This window comes from Python bivittatus, unplaced genomic scaffold (genome assembly GCF_059951505.1).
Source record: "Python bivittatus isolate LINGU-HERP-01145 unplaced genomic scaffold, Pbiv_v1 ctg000700_np1212, whole genome shotgun sequence".
NCBI lineage: Eukaryota > Metazoa > Chordata > Lepidosauria > Squamata > Pythonidae > Python > Python bivittatus.
Genome location: NW_028277098.1, coordinates 82,049,831 through 82,071,564, shown reverse-complemented (window position 1 = coordinate 82,071,564; position 21,734 = coordinate 82,049,831). Strand labels below are relative to the sequence as shown.

The window sequence follows — 21,734 nt, the reverse complement described above, 5'->3', positions numbered from 1 at the left end:
AAAGCATTTATTGAGTTCTGGCTTCAGCACCATGGACAGCTTTCAATTGCTATGCAGTCTTGACGCCGTGTAAAGAATTTATGCAATCTGCAGACAGGTCTTCTGATTCTTCACAGTGTACTTTTAGCTGTTTTTGAACTCATCCAAGCTTTTCTTGCATTTTTACACAAAATATGGGAAAGCCCTTCTATAACTACTTGAGGCATAAGTTTAGTAATGTTTGCTTTAGAGAACCACAATATGATAAAAGAAATTGCAGTTGGCTAGACCTTTTGTCTTATTCTCTTTATTTCATGAAGGAGGCGGTAGAAAAAAGATTTAAAAAATGACAGTTTGGGAGCCCATCTGTTTCTAAAGTTCTTACTGATTGACAAAGTGGTTATATCATAAATCAAAGTACTTACACATTCAAGCAAACACAAAATGTGGGATTCTTTTCTTCTTAAAAAACACTTTTTAATATTACAGGCAATTATTTTCCACACTTCAGTTTCTGGCCTTCAAACTGTTCTTTGGCTCCTTTCCTTTTTTACTTAAGGTTTTTTTCTGTTCTTCTGTTCTTCTGACATTAACGTGTTCTGGAAGGACATAAAGAAATCCCCTCAAAGTTAAAATTTCTGATGTAGAACAATTCTTCACCTATGAAACAACTACTTCTTTTTGGAATGGCAGAGTGAAATTTAATGTCTTGATGCTTTAAATGCCCAATTTAAATGTGGCCCAAGCCTGAAGAATGCAAAGAATACATACTAAACTAGAATTTAATGCAAAATACAGTTATTTATCATGCAATCCTAAAGTTACAAGTCATACTGTATTTAACTGGAGTATTCCTTAACACATGTGCACAATGCTACAACTTAAATTTAATAACAATATTCACCTATTGATCTATCAAGTTTAAATGAGTAGATTAAAAAAGAGACAAACTTACAAATATCTTCCCATTAAGAAATAGAACATTCTTTTTCTAACACTTAAGTGTATAAAAACAACTAGAATCAAAAAGAAAGATGAGGGGATGGTTATGAAAGCAAGATTTAAGCTCTTGAGCTATGACATTCAAGAACTCAATTCCATTATACAAATGATATATAAATAGAACATATTCTATTTCAATTGATATATAAATAGAACATATTTCTTATAATTTCAGTGCAATTTTGCAGATGAAAATGTCTCCAAATAACTACTTATTTTTAATAAAGGGCTACTGGGAGTAACACCATTCTTAGTTATTTTTCTTAGGAATATAGTGGTGGAAGAACAGTTTGTGAATACTTTAAGAATTATCCATAATCCCTAGTACTGTAATGTACAATGTGATAAGAACTTCAACTAAGTCCTATTAATAGATAACTGGTTAAAACGAATACCACAAAAGCAGTGTTTCTCTCACCACACTGTTTCTCGCCTAATAGTTTCATGTTTTCTTTGGCAAAGTAGGGGCGTTGCTTTAAAATGTATCCAGTTTTTAGCCATTGCAACCACTTAAGAGGGAGGTTGGAACATTTTTTTTTAAAGCTGATCAGGCTTGAGCAGACAAACTGAGGAGCAAAGATTGGAGAGTGTTTTTATAACACTTGTCTGGGTAAAGTGGGGAACAAAACTCAGTGTTTTGAGATAAGATAAAATCTAGTATTTAGCCATCTTTGGACACTAACATTTTACATCTGGTGACTTCTAGCATGGTATGTGGCAGTACATCCATCATCTTTGAAGTGTCTATAGAAGAGTATATGTTAGTCCAGTTCAGTATTTTGATGCATTATTTTAAATTTCTGATGTTTCAGAATGGATATTTTTTTTCTTCAACAGAAACGAAAGATGATCAATCTACTGGTAGGGCTGATTAAAATAAGTCTAAGTCAAGAAAGTTAAATATCTTTTATGTGGTATATTCATTTTTTGTTGAACCCTAATCCTCAATGAAATCACACACACACACACACACACACACACACACACACACACCCCCCTTCAAGTCAATGTTGACTCCTGGCAACTGCCTGGACAAGTCCCTGCAGTTTTCTTGGCAAGATTTCAGAAGTGGTTTGCCTTTGCCTGCTTCCTAGGGCTCAGAGAGAGTGATTGGCCCATGGTCACACAGCTGGCTTTGTGCATAAGGTGGGACTAGAACTCCAGGTCTCCTGGTTTCTATTCTGATGCCTTAACTACTACATCAAACTGGCTCTCAATGAACCCCTAAGTCACTTCAATTTATTTATCATTTAGGTGGCTGTAGTAGTGCAAAGTCTGAAAACCCCTTTGTTACATAATATCTGTCCTACTATATTTCTAATTCTTCATATATGAAATTGGCAGCTGTGTGTTCCTGAAAATTATTGAACTGGAACTCAAAAATACCTGTTTTTCATTATACAGACATTAAAAGTGCAAAATGTGGAATACTTATATCTTAAGGTAGACAAAAATAGATCAATTTATAATCTTTAATTTTATATCCATAATCTACATTGACCTCAAAATATTTTGTCCATTGGTACATGCAAGATCATTTATATTTTTGTGTGACTACATAAGTACAGAATCTGGAGATGTAATATAATCAGTATCCTGAAAAACTCTATTTTAAAGAAACATTATAATTCTTAATGCAGAGAGTCAGAAATGAGGACGAAGGTCAGTCAAAGTAATATCTTCTCTTATTCAAATTCTGCTATCAATCTACAATTCCTCTCTTTTGATTCCATCCAATATTCCATACCATTGCAAAAAACGGAACCTTGACAATCTAATTTATTGATTCATTTAAGCAGCTCAACTTATTCTGATTAAAATGTGTTTTCCTAAGTGAAGTGTTTATTCTGACACTTAGCTTTCAAGGGTGTTGCTGGAATAATGAACAGAGGTACCGGCAACAGTAATTCATGCCCTCAATAGCATACAATTAGGCTACCGTAACATCCTGTACTTTAGGTTTTCTTCTGAAGATAACTTAGCAACTTTGCTTGGTCCAAAGTGCAGAAGTCAGCTGCTAGCAGGTATGAACTATTTTAGCAATGTAACACCAGTGTTCTAGTCACTGCGTTAATTGCCAATAGGTTTCTCAAATCCAATTCAAAATACAGGTAGTCCTGTATTCAGCAACCATTAGAAGTTACGATGGCACTGAACGAGGAGACTTAGGACCAGTCCTCATAGGTGTGGCTGTCACAGCATCCCTGCAGTCACATAATTGTGATTTGGGCATTTGGCAAGTGGCTTGCAATGTCCCACGGTCATGTGATCACCATTTGCGACCTTCACTGCTGGCTTCTGACAAGCAAAGTCAATGGGGAAGCCAGCAGGAGGTCGCAAATGGCGATCATGTGATGTCGTGCTTAACAACTGCATGGGATTCTCTTAACAACTACAACTGGAACTGCTGCAAGTGCCATCATAAGTCACTGCAGTCACGTGATGTGCTTTACAACTGTGTCACTTAGTGACGGAGTTCCTGGTTTCAATTACCATTGTTAAGCAAGGACTACCTGTATTTGTTTTAACCTCTAAAGTTCTTAAAGGCTCAGCTCCTAGACACCTTTGGTCTCCTCCAAACTGATTTTTCCTGTCTACTGAAGTCTTTGAGGGAGGGGATGTTAGGATCCCAATCCTTTGAGAGGTAGAAGTGTCTAGAATCTGATGGTATATCTTTTCTGTTAGTGCCTTAATGTTATGAAACACTTTATCCACTAATGTGAAACTGGCCCCCACAGTATTGGCCTGGAAGAAAGCCATGGTAACTATTTTATTTAAACATGCTTTTGATCAGTAATAGGATGGCTGGGTGCCTGTTTGTTGCTTTAGTAGAGTTTTAGTTGTTTTACGTTTTTAACAGAATGTTATGTTGTTTATCGTTGCTGAATTTCATGATTCTATTTTTGCTTCTCCAAATGTTGTAAACTGCCTTGACTCTGTGGAATATGCAGTATAAAAGCAACTGCAACAAACAAACAAACAAATCCACCCAGCTCACCAAGCTCCTTTTTTTTCCAACAAGAATAAATAGGCAGAAAGAGAAAAATCAAAACGTTACATGCAGAGAAACAGGAAACACGGATTCAGATACTGTGACAGGCTACCCAACTTCACAATACAGTACAAACTGAAACAGGCATGTCCACCAATTTGTATCAAATTGATCCTGACTACCACATCCTTCTTAATTCAGAATTGTATTCCTGAGAATCTCAACTTTTTAAATTACACAAATATTGTTCTTTGCTTCCACAAAAATTAATTTTTTATCAGTTGGACTGGAAACAGAAGGAAAAACAGCATATAGGTAGGTGGACCAAGCAGGAGTTGTGTGAGAACAGAAAAATGAGAAGTCTAGTTGAAAATTATTAGCAATTTCTCTAGCAACACATATAATATTGATTTTTTAAAATAATGTGGAACTGTAATGGAGTTAAATAATAATGTAGAGTTAAACTCAAAATATAGTTAAACCACACAGATGTTCCTTTTGCAATAGTCAGCAGCATAAATAGGCAGAGTGGTAGTGACTTCTGCTAAGGCTTCCCACTCCTCCACCCCAAACAATGAGCAAGCATAAAATTAAGCAGCCACCATGCTTAGGAAAAGCAACAGCCAAAGACCCTTACTTCTAGGAAGGGCTGGTCACTAGCATAACCCTTTTTTACCGTAGCGTTCTATACTTTGCCAACCTACTGCTCTGTTCTGCAGCGATCCTGCCAAAAGGAGAAAGGAATTAAAGTTCAGAGCAGACAGTGAAGTGGAAAGCAGTATTATCTTAGGAACTGACAACACATTCAAAAGAAGCATGCAAACTAGGCTTTCAGAAACTCTATAGAGATTTGGTGAGCATCAAGGACTGCCGTTCTTTTCATAGGAGAATTTATGCTGCCATATTGGCTGAATTTTCAGTCAGCCACTAATGTAGGCAAAGCCATGGTAGCGATAATTTCAACAAATAGTTATTAGAGAATAAATCTAGTAAAAGAGATAAAGTGCGCAATAATAATGTTAGCCCTGATGCATAAGAGACATTAGCAAGAAGCATTTTTATTACTGGTTCATGCTACTAGAAGCCCTGGTAGAACTTGGATAGAAACTTGGCTTGCTCATTTAATATTCACTACCTCAGAAAATCCACATGACATTACATTTCCACGATGACTCTTCCATGCAGCAAGACGTTTTGCCTATGTAAGTTAGATATACTAACTTGCTACTGACCTCATGGCTGCCTCAACCCTGAGAATGCCTAATGACCATCAAGACTTTCTGAAGGCAAACCTATACATTTTTTCCAGAGTTAAAAAAAAGACAAGCATTTGGACAGGAAGGTGATGTTCCAAGTCCTGCAAATGATTTGAGTTACTACATTGGAAGTTTTGTGAGAAATTAAACTGAGCTTCTAACCTTTTAAAAATGAGAAATCCAGGGAAGATATTCCTTATGTTACTGATGGGGAACTTATGGCCTTCCTGAATGTTAAAAGCATGAAGCCCCAGACAGCACAGCTAATAACGAAGGAAGCTGAGAACTATAATTTAGGAATGTACAAAGGGCCATAAATTCCTTACCCTTGCTACAGGTGATTACTATACAGGTAGTCCTCAGGTTACGATGGCAATTGGGACCGGAATTTCCATCATTAAGCAGTGCGGTCATAAAGCATGACTGTGCAGGTTGTTAAGTGGGAAGAGGCAGAAGTCCCAGGAAAGGAGTGCAGGGAGGTGGGGAGTGCCACGGGGTGGTGCTGCGGGCAGGTGCTAGGGAGTGCTGGCAAGCTGTGCATGTGCTATGGAGTGTGGGCAGGTGGAGGGTGCTATAGACTACAAGATCCCTGGGGTCTCGTATTCTGTAATGGGGCTCTTTGGGAGAAAAAGAGGCGAGAGCGACTTACAGGGGTGATTTGTGACCTTCCCTGCCAGTTTCCCCATTGACTTTGCTTGTGGGAAGCTGGCAGGGAAGGTTGCAAATGGCAATCATGTGACCGTGGGGGTGCTGCAATGGCTGGAACTTCAAGGACTGTTCGTAAGTACCATTAATTTAGTGTCATCATAACTTTGAGCTGCTGCTGAATGAGTGGTTGTACTCTGAGGACTACCTGTACTAAAAAAGAAACCATTCCAAACAGATTTCATCACTGGATCAGTTAGAATCCCTCTCTTAAATAACTGACTTCAAAAGTCAGAACATGAAATTAAAACTTACGATGTCTCAGCTATTACTTAAGGTGAGATACACTAATGAATCAGGAAAGGAGAGCTAGGTATTTAGCAATGGATTTATTGCTAATAGCACATAATTTACTTTTCCTTTACTACCCCCAGCTAGGTTTAAAAAAAAGAGAGAGAAAGGAAATCCAATGTTTTGTCCTCTTACCTTTTCACTGCTTTATGAGCCAACATTCTGTTGCCTGCTAGGAAGGTGAGACTGCCAAGGAGAGCCAGGTACTTCAGAGTTTGAAACATGTTGAGCTGAGTCCAGTAAACATACATAAGCCCCAACATTGCTAGGAAAAAAAATGACCAAATAACAGTTTGTAAGATTTGATTTCCTTAAAAACATTTTACAGCAATGGTTTGTGTGGAATGAATGCATAACCATTCAATGACTCTGGATCCTTCAAATAAGAATGACTCTTTATACTTAGGAAAGGCAGAAAACTCCTCCAAAATTGTAATTATGTATAGTATATCTAGATACAAGTATGATCCACAACAGAGGTGTCAAACATGCAGCCCAGGAGCCACATGTGGCCTAACAACTTTCTTGAGTGCGGCACAAACCAGATTAAAATGCAACTGGGAAATATTTAGCAAAATAAAATAAAAATACAATAGAACACAGATAACATTACATTTTAAAACTAAGTTATGATAAATTCAGTCACCAACTACCATAAAACTCCAGGCTCACAAGGACTCCTGCACAAGTTCGCCACCTCGGCTGAACTGCAGCAGCCTGCTGCAGGACTGCTTGGCACTGCCACGGCACGGACTGAGCAGGAGCACCACATGACAGGAGTTCCCTCTCAGGCTGCGCGGCAGCAATGCCAAGCAACCTTGAGGCTGCAATTAAGCTGAGGCAGCGAGTTTGTGCCTTTTCCTCTTCAGAGCAGGCAGGCAGCCTGGCACTGGTAGCTGGCCTGTTCCGGACCCCAGAGCCTCCAGCGGACTAAAGAGTGCTTCCCTCAAAGACAAGTTGAATTAATGTCTCTCTTCTCTCCAAAACAAGTTGAATTCATTTCCCTCCTTCCTCCAAAAACAGTTAATTAATATCTACTGAGTTTCGGGCTGCACAAGGTTCATGATGGTTATAAACTTTATAAAAAAAATCAATTTTTAAAGAAGGAAAGGGTGGGGGAAAAATGAAAACGGGGGGGGGGGCAATTTCAATGCTTTTTGTATAAAGCTGTTCTTTCTTCTTTTTTAAAAATGTTCTTTCATCACAATTATCACATTCCAGATAAATAAATAAATTTAAATCCTTACAAAATATTGATTGCAGTTATCAGTGACTAGTGAGTTTATATTACAATCTGTAAGGGTGTGGAGCCAATCTGGTGTAGTGGTTAAGGTGTTAAATTAGAAACCAGGAGACAGTGAATTCTAGTGCTGCCTTGGCTACAAAGCCAGCTGGGTAACCTTCAGACAGTTACTTCTCTCACCTCTAGGAAGATCTGCCAAGTCACTTCCAAAAAATGCTGTCAAGAAAAGTACAGGGGGCAGTTGCCAGGAATCCAAAATGACGTGAAGGCACTTCTTTGAAGTGCATATGTGGTACACTATTATACTTTCTAGTTTCTATACTTTAACTAAGAAATATGTAAATATTTTAACCTGTCATTATTACATGTATTTGCAATTTACGCATATTCTAGTACTGTGGTGCACAAATTTGTACTTGGTTTGGAAAAAGCTACACAGAACTATTTTTTCTTTCTGCACATGGCATGTCAGAAATTAGAGGGAAAATTGCAGGGAGATGATAAATGGGAGTAGGAGGTGAGTACAGTAGGTGGTTTGCATGATAATTTGGTGGTAGGCCGGGAGGAAGCTCAGAGTAGGATGGAGGAGGAAATATATACATACACACATATACATACATATGCACACACAAATATATATGCATACACACACACAAATACTGAAAACAAATTGTCAAATTCCTAACAATAATACATTTCTTTTTAATGTATTAGTTATATCTGGTTTCTACCTGATTTTAATGTATTGATGTATTAATAAAAAAGACATATGTAAATGTATAGTTTTCTAAGTCAATATGTGGCCCTCAGAGATTCTTATGTACTGTTTAATGGCCCCCGTTTCTATCTGAGTTTGACTCCACTGATCCACAACACTTTGGGAACAGGCATAAAAATTATATTCTACAATACAGATTATTTTCAAGATTCTATATTTCAAACGAGATGTTCTTTAAACAAAAAGAGCAGTTTCTTTCATATCTATACTACACTGCTACCAGTTTCTGTTATTCTTAGACAACAGGAGCAGGCAAACTATATTGCTGGCGATAAACTGAAGTCTATTTTTTAATGCATTATTGGTATTAGTGACCCAATGCCTAGAGGCTGTCAGGGTCTGGATGGAAAGGAACAGACAGATTGAAGCACTCTAAGTTAGAGTACTCTGGCTTTATGGAACCAACATTTCAAAGGAAATATCATCTATACTTCTGAATGGGGTCATACTTCCTCATTCAGAGATAGTCTGCAAATTAGGAGTTCTCCTAGACTCACAATGCTTGCTTGAAGAACAGATAGCTGTAACTAGGAGGGCTTTTGCACAGCTACCTCTAGTATGCCAATTGCAACCATTCTTGGATTAGGACAACCTGCTTATGGTAACTCATGCCTTACCCAACTCTTGATTGGATTACTGTAATGTGCTCTATATGGGGTTGCCCTTGAAGTGGTCTGGGTAGTGATGGGCATGCCCCAATATAGTTGGGTGATACTTCTGCTGTGGGAGCTCCATTGATTGCCAATGGGCTTCCAAGTGCAATTCATGGTGTTGGCTGTCACCTTTAAGGCTCTAAATGGCTCTAGTCCTGGTTATCTGAGGGACTGCCTCCTCTGGCATTCATCAATCAGTCAATCAAATCTCATAGGGTCAATTATTTCCAGGTCCCATTGTGGGATTATCATCTGACAGGGCCTTGGAGGTGGGCTTTTTTATTGCTGCCTCCAATGACTGGAATTCCCTCCCAGTGCTAGCAGATCCTGGGAATCCCCTTGCACCTTAAGGAAATCACTCAAGTCTGTCAATTACCTGCACTGTCTACCAAACTGCAACTAAATCAATTAAAACACCCAAATTACATATTAACTAACTGTTGCAATGCTCCACTATGGTATAGGTAACAACCAAGGCTCCAGGATCTTTGAAAAATACTATTCTCTTCAAGTGCAGCCATCTAATTATATACCATAATAAAACTGACTGGGAGAGAAGGAAGCTGGCAAAAGGGAGTATGAGGAGCTGGTTTACCTCTTTCTATACCAGCTGCAAATATTAAACCTTTCATACCTGGAGGGGTGAATGTCACGATTTTCCCAGTATGAAAGGCAATCCTGTATAACCACACACATAGACATAAATGAGGCAAACAAAATAAAAATAATCCTCAATTGAAAAAAAAAAAACTTTCTAACAGAACATGCTGAAATTTATAGACAAAATGCAATCAAATGAGTCATACTGAATACTCAGAAAATTTCAAGGGGACCAAAGTATAAATTACTTAAGCTGGAACGTAAATCTTACATTTGTTCTGAACAACTATCTTCAAAGAGTACTCATTTTCTGCAGTAGTATTCAAACTTTTGTGTATTTTTATTTTTTGTTTCAGTATATAGCAAGTAATATGAAAGCAGGTATTAAAAAAGAGTAACAAAAAGAAAAAAGAGAATTATGTGTATTTTTGTTGGGTAGTCTTTCCATTAGATCTATAGAGAGACAGTTCATAAGTAAAGATGGCAATATGTCATCAGCCTTATGTCCTACTTATTCTCTATTAAAAAATTTGGTCCCACCCGAGCCTATTTTTCCAAGGAAAGGAAATATATACATTTACAGGCAGTTCTCTATATATACAGGTGAAACTCGAAAAATTAGAATATTGTGCAAATGTTCATTTATGTCAGTATGGCAACTCAAAAGTAAGGCTTGGCATATCTCGCTTTGCATGTAATGCGTCTATCTCATATATTGGTTTCACCTTTTGAGTTCCCATACTGACATAAATGAACATTTGCACAATATTCTAATTTTTCGAGTTTCACCTGTACATGCAAAACTGTATGTATTTAGGCTCTTCTCCCAGCCTCCACATGCATTCTTTCTTTAAGCCTTAAAAGGTTTAAAAATAAAAAACTCTCTGCCTGCTCTTCCAGAGGTGCCCTATCTATAAGTTCCCAGTGATAGCCCCCAAATGATTCTTGGGAAAATATGGTTCTGCGGCAGCCACTGTGCGTTTGGGTATGTATCCCTGCATTTTTCTGGCTCTTTTCTTTTTCCATTTGCAACCCTAACCCCACCACCTGACTGCCTCATTCCTCCACGATCCTTTGCTTCTTAACAGGAGCCTGGGCACCAATATGTTCACATTATGTGCTGGGCCTGAAAGTTGCAGAACATCCAATCAACTGATTTCCTTGAATGCTATAGAAGCCCCATTCCAGTCCCAGATGGAACATGCAGGCAGGCATACCCTGTCTAGGTGTCAGACAACTTTTCATCCTGTGTCATCACATGCTGCTGCTATCTTCATCTAATGCTCCATGCTCTCCAATCTAGAAAGCTACACAGACTGCAAGTATGTGCAGCACCTGAACACCACAGAAGGCCAAAAAATCAGGGTCAAGCAAACAGGATTGCAGACTGTTTCCAAAGCATACACATTTAGGTAGAAGGAGTACTTCTGATCATGAGTACAAGCTCTCTGTGATTATGAGCCCAAATAAAACACAGTCCTAGATGTACTCTCATTCAAGCAAACACAAAGATAGCTCCTCTTCAAGCTTCCCAACTGAACATATGGAGGTTAGAGGAGAGGGTAGGATCGTATGGAAGGCCCCATTCTCTCCCCACTTTTTGCTAAATTGGTGAGTTACACTAGAAATATCTTTTATGGTGGCTGCTGAAAACAGATCTCTTGGACAGTTAACAGGTATGTCTTCATCCCAGTAGTGGAATGAGAATTGAGAACCACTGATGAAAGATTCAAATGAAACTTTTAAACATCCAATTGGCTGACTAATAAGAGTTTTCTTAATAGTGCTGGTTTCTCATAGGGAAAATATGAAGTTATGGAGGAGATTAAAGGAAAGAGCCTTTCTAAGATTAAAAGACAATAGAGAATACCATTCAAGATAAGAGGACCTACAACTTTCTTTTTTCAAATTATAGACAATTTAGCACTTTAAAACCAAGCAGCATATTCCAAGGAGTGCAAGAAGGCACAAGGAGGCAATAGCTTTTTCTAATCAAATTAACATACACACACTGACTGCAGAGAAATCAAGGAGCATAAAGAAGAGTACAAAAATCAAAGGAGGCAAAAGGTCATACATACCAAAGGACTGATGTTCAAAATACAAACTCAGAACATTTTGTACTAACAAATATATCTAAATGCAAGAAAAGACGACTAAACTAATTATAGCTTTTAAAACTGACAGCGAACATGCATTTAGCCATACCGGAATAATTCTGAAAGATGAGCTAGGGGAAAAATGGACAAAAGGGAGGGATGTAGTGTCATTATGTCCATTATAGTTAATAGGCTGTGAGCTCATCTGTCATCAGGCTCTTGCCTATAAAGCCAATGGGGAAAAAAAAGATAATGGAGAGGAATTTCTCTGACACTTACCTGCATGACCCAGATGGAAGATAATGGTACTTGGAGCAAAGCTGAAGTTGGAAATATTGGCCCCAATCTTTATCCACTGAAAAATTGCAAAAATATACATTAAGGGAGGATAATGCTTGCTTGCCAATCAACTGCAGGAACATCCCAGATTGCTTTAATTCCTTTCAAAATATCTGACTCTTTCAGATGTGCAAATGAACCTCGAAAACTCTCAGTGACTATCTTTTAAAACTGGGGGCGCTGAAACTGAGGCAGAAATTTGGGGGAGGGGTAGATATGAAATAGGGAGATCTGAAACTTTCTTCCTAGGGCATTTTTCACAACCCTATTTTGTGAAAAATTATTTTTTATACTGTACTGTAATAGAAATCTTTAGTTGCCTCAGAAACTCAGCAGCTGAATAACAGCAAGAAATTCAGTACTAACTGGAAACTGCAAATGAAACTCTTACCAGAATAAAGAGCAAAAGCAGCGGAGAGAGTATCAGGGCTGTGAATGTGTTTGATACAACAGTGGGAGGCCTCTTCTCAGGTTCTCTGAACAAATGCTAGTGGAAGAGGAATTCCAGGAAAAAACATCAAAAAGGTAATGCATCTCAGCAGGCAGCAGCAAATTCTGGGTCAGGATATTCAACTATCATTGTACGTATACACAATCTAGATTACACTGAGTTGTTAGTGTTGTTTTCTTAGCGTCTGCCCTGCCCGGTTGCAAAGTCTGCTTGTTTTTGTACTGTACTCACCTAGTTCTTATAGCAAAGCTATCAATGAATGATACAATGAGGGGTTTTATTTATCAGCTGACTTGTGCACAGCCTGGTGATTTGGGCTGGGAGAGAGTGACTGGCCCAAGGTCGCCCAGCTGGCATCCATGCCTAAGCAAGGACTAGAACCTGGGTCTCCCCGCTCCTAGGCCAGCATCTTAATCAATATATAACTACTGGCTCTTTTTAACTACCTATTTAGCCTGCTCTTTGAACTGACAGTGGCCATTTCCCCACTACTGACTTAACGGATCATCACTGCATCAGCAAGCTATCACCAAAGTGATATAAAGCCTATTCTAATTACTGTGATTTTAGCAGATTGATGGTTGGATGACTTTTGAAGACATTATAAATCTCTAGTGGGGAAATAACCAACTTCTCCTTTTTCCCTTTGATGTTGCATTCCAGTAAGGGTCCTTTCCATACATAACCAATGCTAATTTAACTGTCCAGAATAGAATAGGTATGCTGCAAGACACTTCTAGGTGTAAGGGCATTATTCTTCAACTTTCTTTAGCTAAAAAGTGATTCTTGGAGCACCCAGTAGGAAACTCGATGTCTTATTCTTGGGTTTTGTAACCATCTGTGGATATATGCACACTCAGGTTAAGAACTACAACAAAATACAGCTGTACTGACAGAATAATCAATTCTAGTCTACAAACATACAAAGGTTTTTGTAATGGCAGATAATCTTAAATTCAGCATTCTAATCCAAGTGCAAAACAAACAAAACAAAACCAAACCAAAAGTGCTGATGGACAGCAGAGACAGACAAACGAATACCCTTGCCCTACAACTACCCCAAGCTTGGTAACAAATTTAAGTTGAATGAATGAATGAATGAATGAATGAATGAATGAATGAATGAATGAAAAGCAGGGTCTTCCAAATGGAGAATGCAGTGAAACACAGTGTCCTAATGTGGATTTTACCTGTATCTCAGGTTTAGGAGTGAAAAGGCTTTTTGACTGGACTGTAGATGGAGCATCTTCTTCTGGAAATTTGATGACAACATCAGCCTGAAAAGAATTCAAAAGGTATATGCTAATATGGTTATTTATATCTGGTTGCTTTACCTTCCCATAAATAATTAAAAAATATTAATTCACTTAACTCAGCCTTAAAATTAAGTCCTCAGTCCCTGGAAACCAGTAAACAAATAAACAAACAAAAACATTGTTGCCTGCCCATTTAAGTATTTGCTTATAACATTGTTAGGTTATTGTTGGCATTGTTATTGGTCTTTAGAGGCAGTTATTCCCCCAGCTTACGGAAGTTTGTTTCTTCATATAAGACATTTTATTTGGGAGACGTGGTACAAGAGCTGGAGGTGGGGAGATGCCTTGGAGGAGCAGGAAGAAGAGAAGGCACAAGTCCCTGGCCCTCTGGCTTGGAACAGAACGCTGGAGGGAGTGGCCTACATGGGCAATGCCCTTCCAAACCATGAGATGCAGAAGCTGGTGCTGCTTTCAGGGAACTTTATTATGGTTGATCACACAGCCAGCCAAATGTTTAGACTGGATCTGGCATTTTTGTCCATCTATCAAGTCCTTCCCAAGGACCTGGGATAGGCAGATGTTGTTGTTTACTAATATTAAAGGTATCTACACAGGTTATAAGCTGTTCCAAGTAAAGCTGTCTTTTGCAACTGACTGATGGTGATTTTGTCAATTCTGATGGTGTTCAAGTGATGCTCCAGATGCTTTGGGATTGCACCCAAGGCGCCTATTACTACTAGTACTCTCTTTGCTTTCTTTTGCCACAGTCATTATATTTCTATTTGCAGGTCTTATGTCTGTCTGTCTGTCTGTCTGTATATGTATATATAATTTTTATATTTTTGTGATTATTATTATTATGATCCAGAGTCACCCAGCTGGCCTTCATGATTAAGGGAGGCCTAGAACTCAGTCTGCAGGTTTCTAGGTCAGCAACCTAACCACTACACCAAACTGGCTATGCGCTCCTTTTTCCGTGCTGCAGCAGGATTGATATGGATTAGAAACTCTGCCGTTACTGTCCATTTCTTTCCCAGATTGAGTTTGAAAACATTTTGTGCTGTTCCTTCTCCCACTCCAAAGTTCACATGCTGCACCTGTCTCCTTGAAGAAGGCTTACACCATCCAGACTTTGGCCAACTGCAACTTTATCTAATATGGGATGCAGTGATGATTGTCATTTAAGCCCTTCTCACCTCTTGGTTGGACTACTATAATTTGTTTTACCTTGGGCTGGACCACTTTGAAATATCAGCTGGAACAAACACAGTGACCTTTGTGCTCACTGGACAGTCAGAGTACTGATATGTTATACCACTGCTATGGCACCTGGATTGGTTGCTAGTTTCTGGGTGCAATTCAAGATGATAGTTGCTACCTTTATATGGTTTGGGTTCTAGGTATCTAAGAGACTGTATTTCCCTGATAGAGTGTGCTGTTTCAATATGACTGGGCAGAGATTGACAGTTACAGGTCCCCTGTTATCAGGAGAGGGCAGTCTATTCCTCTGGAACTGCTTGCTTCACTAGGCAAGGATAGCTCCATTCTCATGGCCTTCCAAAAGCTTGTAAAAACCTGCCTGTTTTGGAAAGCCTTTGGTTATTGATTAATGTGGCTTTCTTCTATTACTACTACTTGTAGTAGTGGTAGTGATTTTAATATCTGTACATCTTATTGAGTCTGTGGGGATTTAAGTGATAGAAAGAACAGATACATAAATAAATAGGAATAATTTATCTTAATAACATTTACTCTCAAATTAGTAACTCCTCTTTTGCTTTACAGTGGGAAGCACCATGATATCATTAATTTTCAGAATAGCCGTATATACAAAACATGGATAGAAGTTTTTCTCCCTCTTTCAGAGTATCAGAACTCAAGATCATCCACTGAAATTAAATGCAAGGAGATTCAGGAAAAGCAAAAGGAAATATTTTTTCACACGGCATATATGTTTTGGAATTTGCTATCAGCATCTGTGATTATGCTAGTCAAGTTGGATGGTTTTAGAAGAAAACTTGACAGGCTCATGAAGAATCAGGCTACCAAAGCCTCCTAATATTTAGGACTGCTTCCTACCTCTTGGTAGTAACATGTCTTAAATGCTGGTTGCTGGGAAGTATCATGAAAGGGAGCTACTGCCCTCCAGTCCAGGGATATGAGTGAGATTCAAAAGCTGGCCACTGTGTAAACAGAGATGGGCCTAAATTGACCCATGATGTGCTCTGTCTCTTTTATTTGGACCTTGATTAAGTTAATTCCTTGAGGTCACACAAGATCTAGTTCTTCAATCTCTCTAACTGGTTAACACCAATCTTGCAGGTAAAGCATTCTACAATTGGACCAACATACCACATTCCAGAGGATTGGATTTTCCAGAGTGGCATCACCAATTATCAAATAAAGAGTGTATATTCCGGAGGCAGAATCAAACTCAGTTTTTCTTTCAGAAGTGTCCAGTTCAAACTTGTAGATGTTTTTGCTGTCTGGTTCTGCAACAAACACTACTTCTTGCCCAGTTTTCTGATTGTGAAGCCGTACAAAAGTCTGAATCAAAAAGGTGATGAAATTTATGTTAGCATCCAACATCATCACACTGCAAAAGTTTTAATACTATTCTTATTTCACCAGGATTGAAGGAAAAGATGCTCCTTTTAAGAGCTTGGAAGAAATTCCAAGAGTCATTCATTTTACAAATGATTATGCTCCTACTGCCAATAATTATGGAAATAACAAGGATAAAGCGAGGATAGTTGAGAATGTGATATTCTGTTTTACATTTGATTATTAAACATCTCACATGCAGACTATTACTATGTTATCCTGTAATGCCTACTTTGCAGGATAGAAATTATTTTCCAGATTCTGGGAAAAAATTAGGAAATTCAACTTGGGTTTATTCCCAGAAAGAATATTTGGAAAACCAATTCAGACATGTTTCTCTCATGTATAAAAATGAAAAGAAAAAAAGGTATAACACTCCCCCCACTTCTCCCAATTATGCTTCTGAAATTAAGCTGGAATATATCTGGAACTATAAAAGTAAGCTATTAAAGGCTTCTTCTTCACTGTGCATTGCAAAATTTGCATCCAGAATCAAACTATTTACATGCTTTATAGAGAGAGACGAGTTTACACTCAGTAGGTATGTGATTTGCACATTCAGTCTTCACTGCTTCCACTTGAAACATCTATGGGTAACATAGCTGTAGAAAAATTAGTTGATGCAGCTGCTCGGGATGCACTACTGATTTCTTTAAACTTGGTAGCATTGGCCACTTTGACTACCAGTGATCTTTTAGCATCTCACAATGAGACCCTTAGCCAACATGCTCTGACCTGTGATGGGATGGAATTATGAAGGCCAGGCTCAGGGAGATAAACATTTTCTTAGCTCCCCAGAAGAGCGTGGGAGGAACAAGAGGATGAGACTGGCACCTCCCTGAGGTATTCACACTGCTGTGGCTGGCTGACTTTGGGAGCTGGGGTTTGAGTCTGGGAAGATTGATGTCAGGCCTAGCCCAAGGAACTCCAAGAGACAATGCAAATTCAGTTCAGCTATGTTTATTAGCTACAACCTCTATCAAGAATCTTCCCAGACTGAAACCCCAGCTCCCAAGTCAGCCAGCCACAACGTTGTGAATTCCTCAGGGAGGTGCCAGTCTCATCCTCTTGTTCCTCCCACGCTCTTCTGGGGAGCTAAGAAAATGTTTATCTCCCTGAGCCTGGCCTTCATAATTCCATCCCATCACAGACCTGAGATAATGGAGATGATACAAGCCAAACATTTGCTCTATCAGTGAAACATACCTGATTCTGATAAAGATTTCAGCTTTTTCTGAAGTTTTAAAGAGCTCCAATACAGAAGAATAGATAGCAGTGGACCAGCTGAATAAAGTTTTATTTGGCATAAGACACTTTCATAAGTGTATCTGTAGTCTGTCTATTATTTTGTCCATTACTTCAGATGGCATGATATATTAAAGAGTTAGAGCTAGCAAATCACAACGGCAGTAACTTGCTCCTTGCCTTCAAATCTGTTATGGGCAAGTGTCACATTTGCTTAACGTTTCTCAAGTTTTTATAAACAAAAAACAAAAAGCAACCTGAACCTCTTTCCAAAAGCCTTTTTGCTAAACATATCACTATGGATTAGTGTAGGCATGCATCAACTAACCTGGTGAGGGATTAATTCTGCTCCAGTGTTCACATCAACCAGCTGAAAGGACAAGGCAAAATTTTGATGGCTGTCAGCTGTGAATGATCCTTTGGCTTTGGCTGGGTAAGTGACCCTGAAAAAAAGAAGTGAATTGCTGCTAAGAAGAACAAAAGTGAGCCTGTGCAGAGGAAATTAGATGTAAAGTAGATTGGGGTCTATTGATAAATCTGAGTGATTTGCAGTTAATTAACCAGGCTTCTGATTCCCTATTATGTTATATTATGTAATACAGCAGCAACTAGAAAGCGCCTTATTCCCAAATTAGATTGCTAAAAGAGTCTGTGTTGAAACCCAATATCTTTTTGTATAGAAGGACTCAGTTTTAGTCTAGCACTGACCCCAAATTTCTGGTCAACAGATACTTAGAAGCACTCTAATCTTTTATATTTAGTATACATGTACTCATTTTATTGGCTCCAACTAATTGGCCCTATTGTTTTAGGGCAAGTTAAATTTGCAAGTCTGAAATCTGCCTATCCTTGAATAAAGGAGGAGAAAACTATGGAAAGTTGCAGAGTTTTTCTTCCTTCTTAAAGCCAGTTTTCAAGAAGACTGATTATGTTCCACATTCAATCCCATTTGATGAGTAAAATTATTGTTAAGCCAAAGTCATTGCTAAATCAAAGTGAACAGTGGTGGGAAACTTTGGAAATGGTAATTCACCCTCTCATCATCACACATCTAGACTACATGGAATTGCCTCTGACAATCAATCGGAAATTGCAATTGGTGCAAAAATGCAGTGGCCCATTTGTTGGCAAGTGAGAGTCACCACTGGCACATAATATCTATATTGCAGGCCCTACATTGGCTTCTAATACGTTTCTGGGTACAATTCAAACTGCTGGCTTTTACCTATAAAATCCTATATGATTTGGCTCCAAGGTATCTTCAGAATTACCTATTCTAAGTGGAATAAACCCATCTGATATACTCTACAAGTGAAAAGTTATTATTAGTCCCTCACTTTCAGGAGCAGGAGCCTGAAATCAGTGTTTTGCAATTATGGCCCCCGCTCTACAGAATAGCCTCCCTCCAGAGGTGACTGATGTACTTGCAGTATTCCAAATGCTGGTTAAAATAGGATAATTTGTGGAATGATGGAAGGGGCTTTTTAAAAAAATTTTTTTGATTGGTTATGTTTTTATTGTTATTTGTTGAGTTTTAATGCTTGTTGCACATCGTTACATTTTATATTTTCATGTCTTATGACATTAACTGCTAGAAGTCTATTATATGGTTGAAATAGTATACAAAATTGAAAAATAAATACATAATAAACCTCCAGAGGTACATTTTTTCTGCATGCAAAAGTTAGGAGGGAAGGACAGAAAGATAGCCAAGTATATTAGTTGAAGACTCCTTTTTTGCCATCTCATAGTTTGTCCCACCAAATTGTAAGCAATTAGTACTTCAGAAATTAACTAGAAAATCTAATCAGAGCTTAATCTGAAGTAGGATTTATTAGGGTCTAGCCCTGGAATCAATCTGATTTTATATATATATATATATATATATATATATATATATATATATATATTTTTTCACCCTCTGGGGAGATGGATGGCATACAAATGTAATAACTAACTAACTAACTAACTAACTAACTAACTAACATTACTGAGGGTCTTTTTAGTATGACAAGAGGTAGCCGTCACCTCACAGCACATAGTCTACCATCTTATATTACATATTTAAGATTAGGAACTAAAGCTTATAGATCAAATGGTCTGATTTCCAGGCGAGCTTGAATCCTAAAATACATGGGACAATAAGGAAAAGGTGTCCTAACTGATTTGGGATATGTGAAATGAAAAAAGAGGCACAGACGGAGACTGTAAGAGGGATTGTTGGTTACATTGGGGCACAAAGAGGAATGTAAATACTCTGCTTTGAGGGCCCTATGAGCCCCTCCCAGCCGGATTACAAAGCATCATTTAAAAGCATTATAAGTCATAAAACATATTCAAAGTAAGAATTGCAATCACATAGTTGAATCACAAGAAAGAGAAGGGTAGGTGAATGGATAAAACACAACAACAACAGAATGAAATTGTAAACAACAATAAAGGGAAAAAGAACAATGTATCTTTCTAGAATACCAAGAAGCATAGCCTTCCTTTACAACCCAACACTTTCAGCTTGGAAGAGAAGCAGGCAAAGATGCAAGAGGTTCATTAAAGGAATTAAAATAATAAATTCTGATCAGTGTCTTTGCCCTGGCTGAGTGGTTAAGCAATTAGTAATAACCTGATACTTGAAATTTTAAAGGACGAGTTGCTGCTAACAGGATAAACATCCAAGCATGCACATCTAGCATAAACACTAACAGTTTAAACATCAACAATACAGCTGAATGATCAACTTATATAATTTGTTTCCTTGATAACATGTTAGCAAAATCTAAATTTACAATGTTGATGTTCAGTACTGAGTTGTATATACTGGTATTTTACCTGGTAGTTTTGGGTGCAATGCTCTGGTCTTTATCCACAGTAAAGAGATCCACATTTGTAATACCAACTTCAGTTGAGACTTTGACTTTCAACTGCAAACAAGAAATAAAGCAAAAGATTATAAGATACATGCACACACGCATACCTGTATGTTTCTGCATATGTGTAAACTTGCTACATTTTAAACAGATTGTTTAAAGTAACATTTTTATTCAAGCTTCATTTTTGGGAATTAAGCTACTCCTCCACCTGTTTCTCTCTCTCTCTCTCTCTCTTTCTTTCTGAAAGCATATTAAAAAAAGAGTCCAAGAATCAGCTTTTGACTTTGGATATAATTATATTCATGCAAGTTCCTTCCATATATTAATCAATGATTGTACCTTTCTTTTAAAGGTATTCATTTTGTAACACTTTATTAATGATGGAGTCTCCAGAAAAGAGGCAATGTAACTTTATTCCTTGAAATGATTGAAAAGACGGCAGAGCAGACAAACCAAGGTTTGATTGCATGAGGGCAATTTAAGGAAGCAGGAATATGACTATTCAGTGGCTGACAGCTCCACTTTCTAATCACAGGGAATACTTACTATGGCTCTCCAAATATATACTGTACTCTGCAGGATAATGAGTTATTTATATGTCTTTGCTCAAATTATAGTGGTTGGGGCCAATCAGCATTATACATTTAGATTACAAGGAGGGGCTGTCTATCCTTAAAGTTCAATTTAATTTATTGCTGTTATTTGTTACTTTGTTATTAGAGGTTTGTGATACAATCAGTGTTATCTTTTGCCTCCTCCTACATTTCCATCTCTTCCATATTTGGGGCCATTTCAGTTTTAAAGGTTAAGTTTTATTTTGAAAAAAAGTTATTTAATCTCTTTTCTGTAATAATTAGAATGTAATTGTACTTTACTGATCAATCTCACTGTATACTTTGTAGTGTTTGGGTGTTTAATTTGTTTCTTGGGTGCATGAACTTTTTAAACACATATATTGAAAGGCATAGGAGACAAATTAGAGTGCTTAGGCATTATGCAAACCAAAGGTGAGGGATGAGCAACAGTCATTCAGCACCATTGTTTGGACGATGCTCAGCTACAAATTAAGTCCCCACTGGTAGCACAGAATTAAGTCCCCACTGGTAACAGCCAGATACCCAAAAGAATACAATAGAATAGAATGCACACTGAAACAATCAGCAAAAGCAATCTGAGCTATACAAAACATTCCAAGCTCAAAGAAGCTGTTTTTGATTATTCCAAGCTCAGAAGAAAACATCCCACGTTCTAGAGTTAACTCCTGAGCTTATTTTGAGTACTCAGCCACAGGTATCAATGGGAACTTGGAACAAGATTTGTTCTCCTTCTCAGAGGCATAAAAGTATGTGAAACAATAGTCTGAATACTATTGCC

General features: G+C 38.0%; 1 protein-coding gene across 2 annotated transcripts in view; it reads right to left on the bottom strand.

Moving 5' to 3' along the window:
• Positions 1-270: 270 nt before the first annotated feature.
• The window catches only part of RPN2 (ribophorin II), a 41,137-nt gene continuing 19,673 nt past the window's right edge, over positions 271-21,734 (bottom strand). Inside the window, exons 10-18 of one of the 2 annotated variants that reach the window (XM_007430238.4) lie at positions 20,320-20,411; positions 17,822-17,936; positions 15,997-16,191; positions 13,579-13,665; positions 12,329-12,424; positions 11,878-11,953; positions 6,361-6,490; positions 4,611-4,697; positions 271-578 (exon numbers count right to left, since the gene is read on the bottom strand). In XM_007430238.4, coding sequence (XP_007430300.2) covers positions 4,646-4,697; positions 6,361-6,490; positions 11,878-11,953; positions 12,329-12,424; positions 13,579-13,665; positions 15,997-16,191; positions 17,822-17,936; positions 20,320-20,411 — 843 coding nt within the window. In that variant the 3' untranslated portion in view covers positions 271-578; positions 4,611-4,645. The remainder of the gene's footprint in view (positions 579-4,610; positions 4,698-6,360; positions 6,491-11,877; positions 11,954-12,328; positions 12,425-13,578; positions 13,666-15,996; positions 16,192-17,821; positions 17,937-20,319; positions 20,412-21,734) is intronic. The other variant, XM_007430239.4, reaches the window with a different exon arrangement.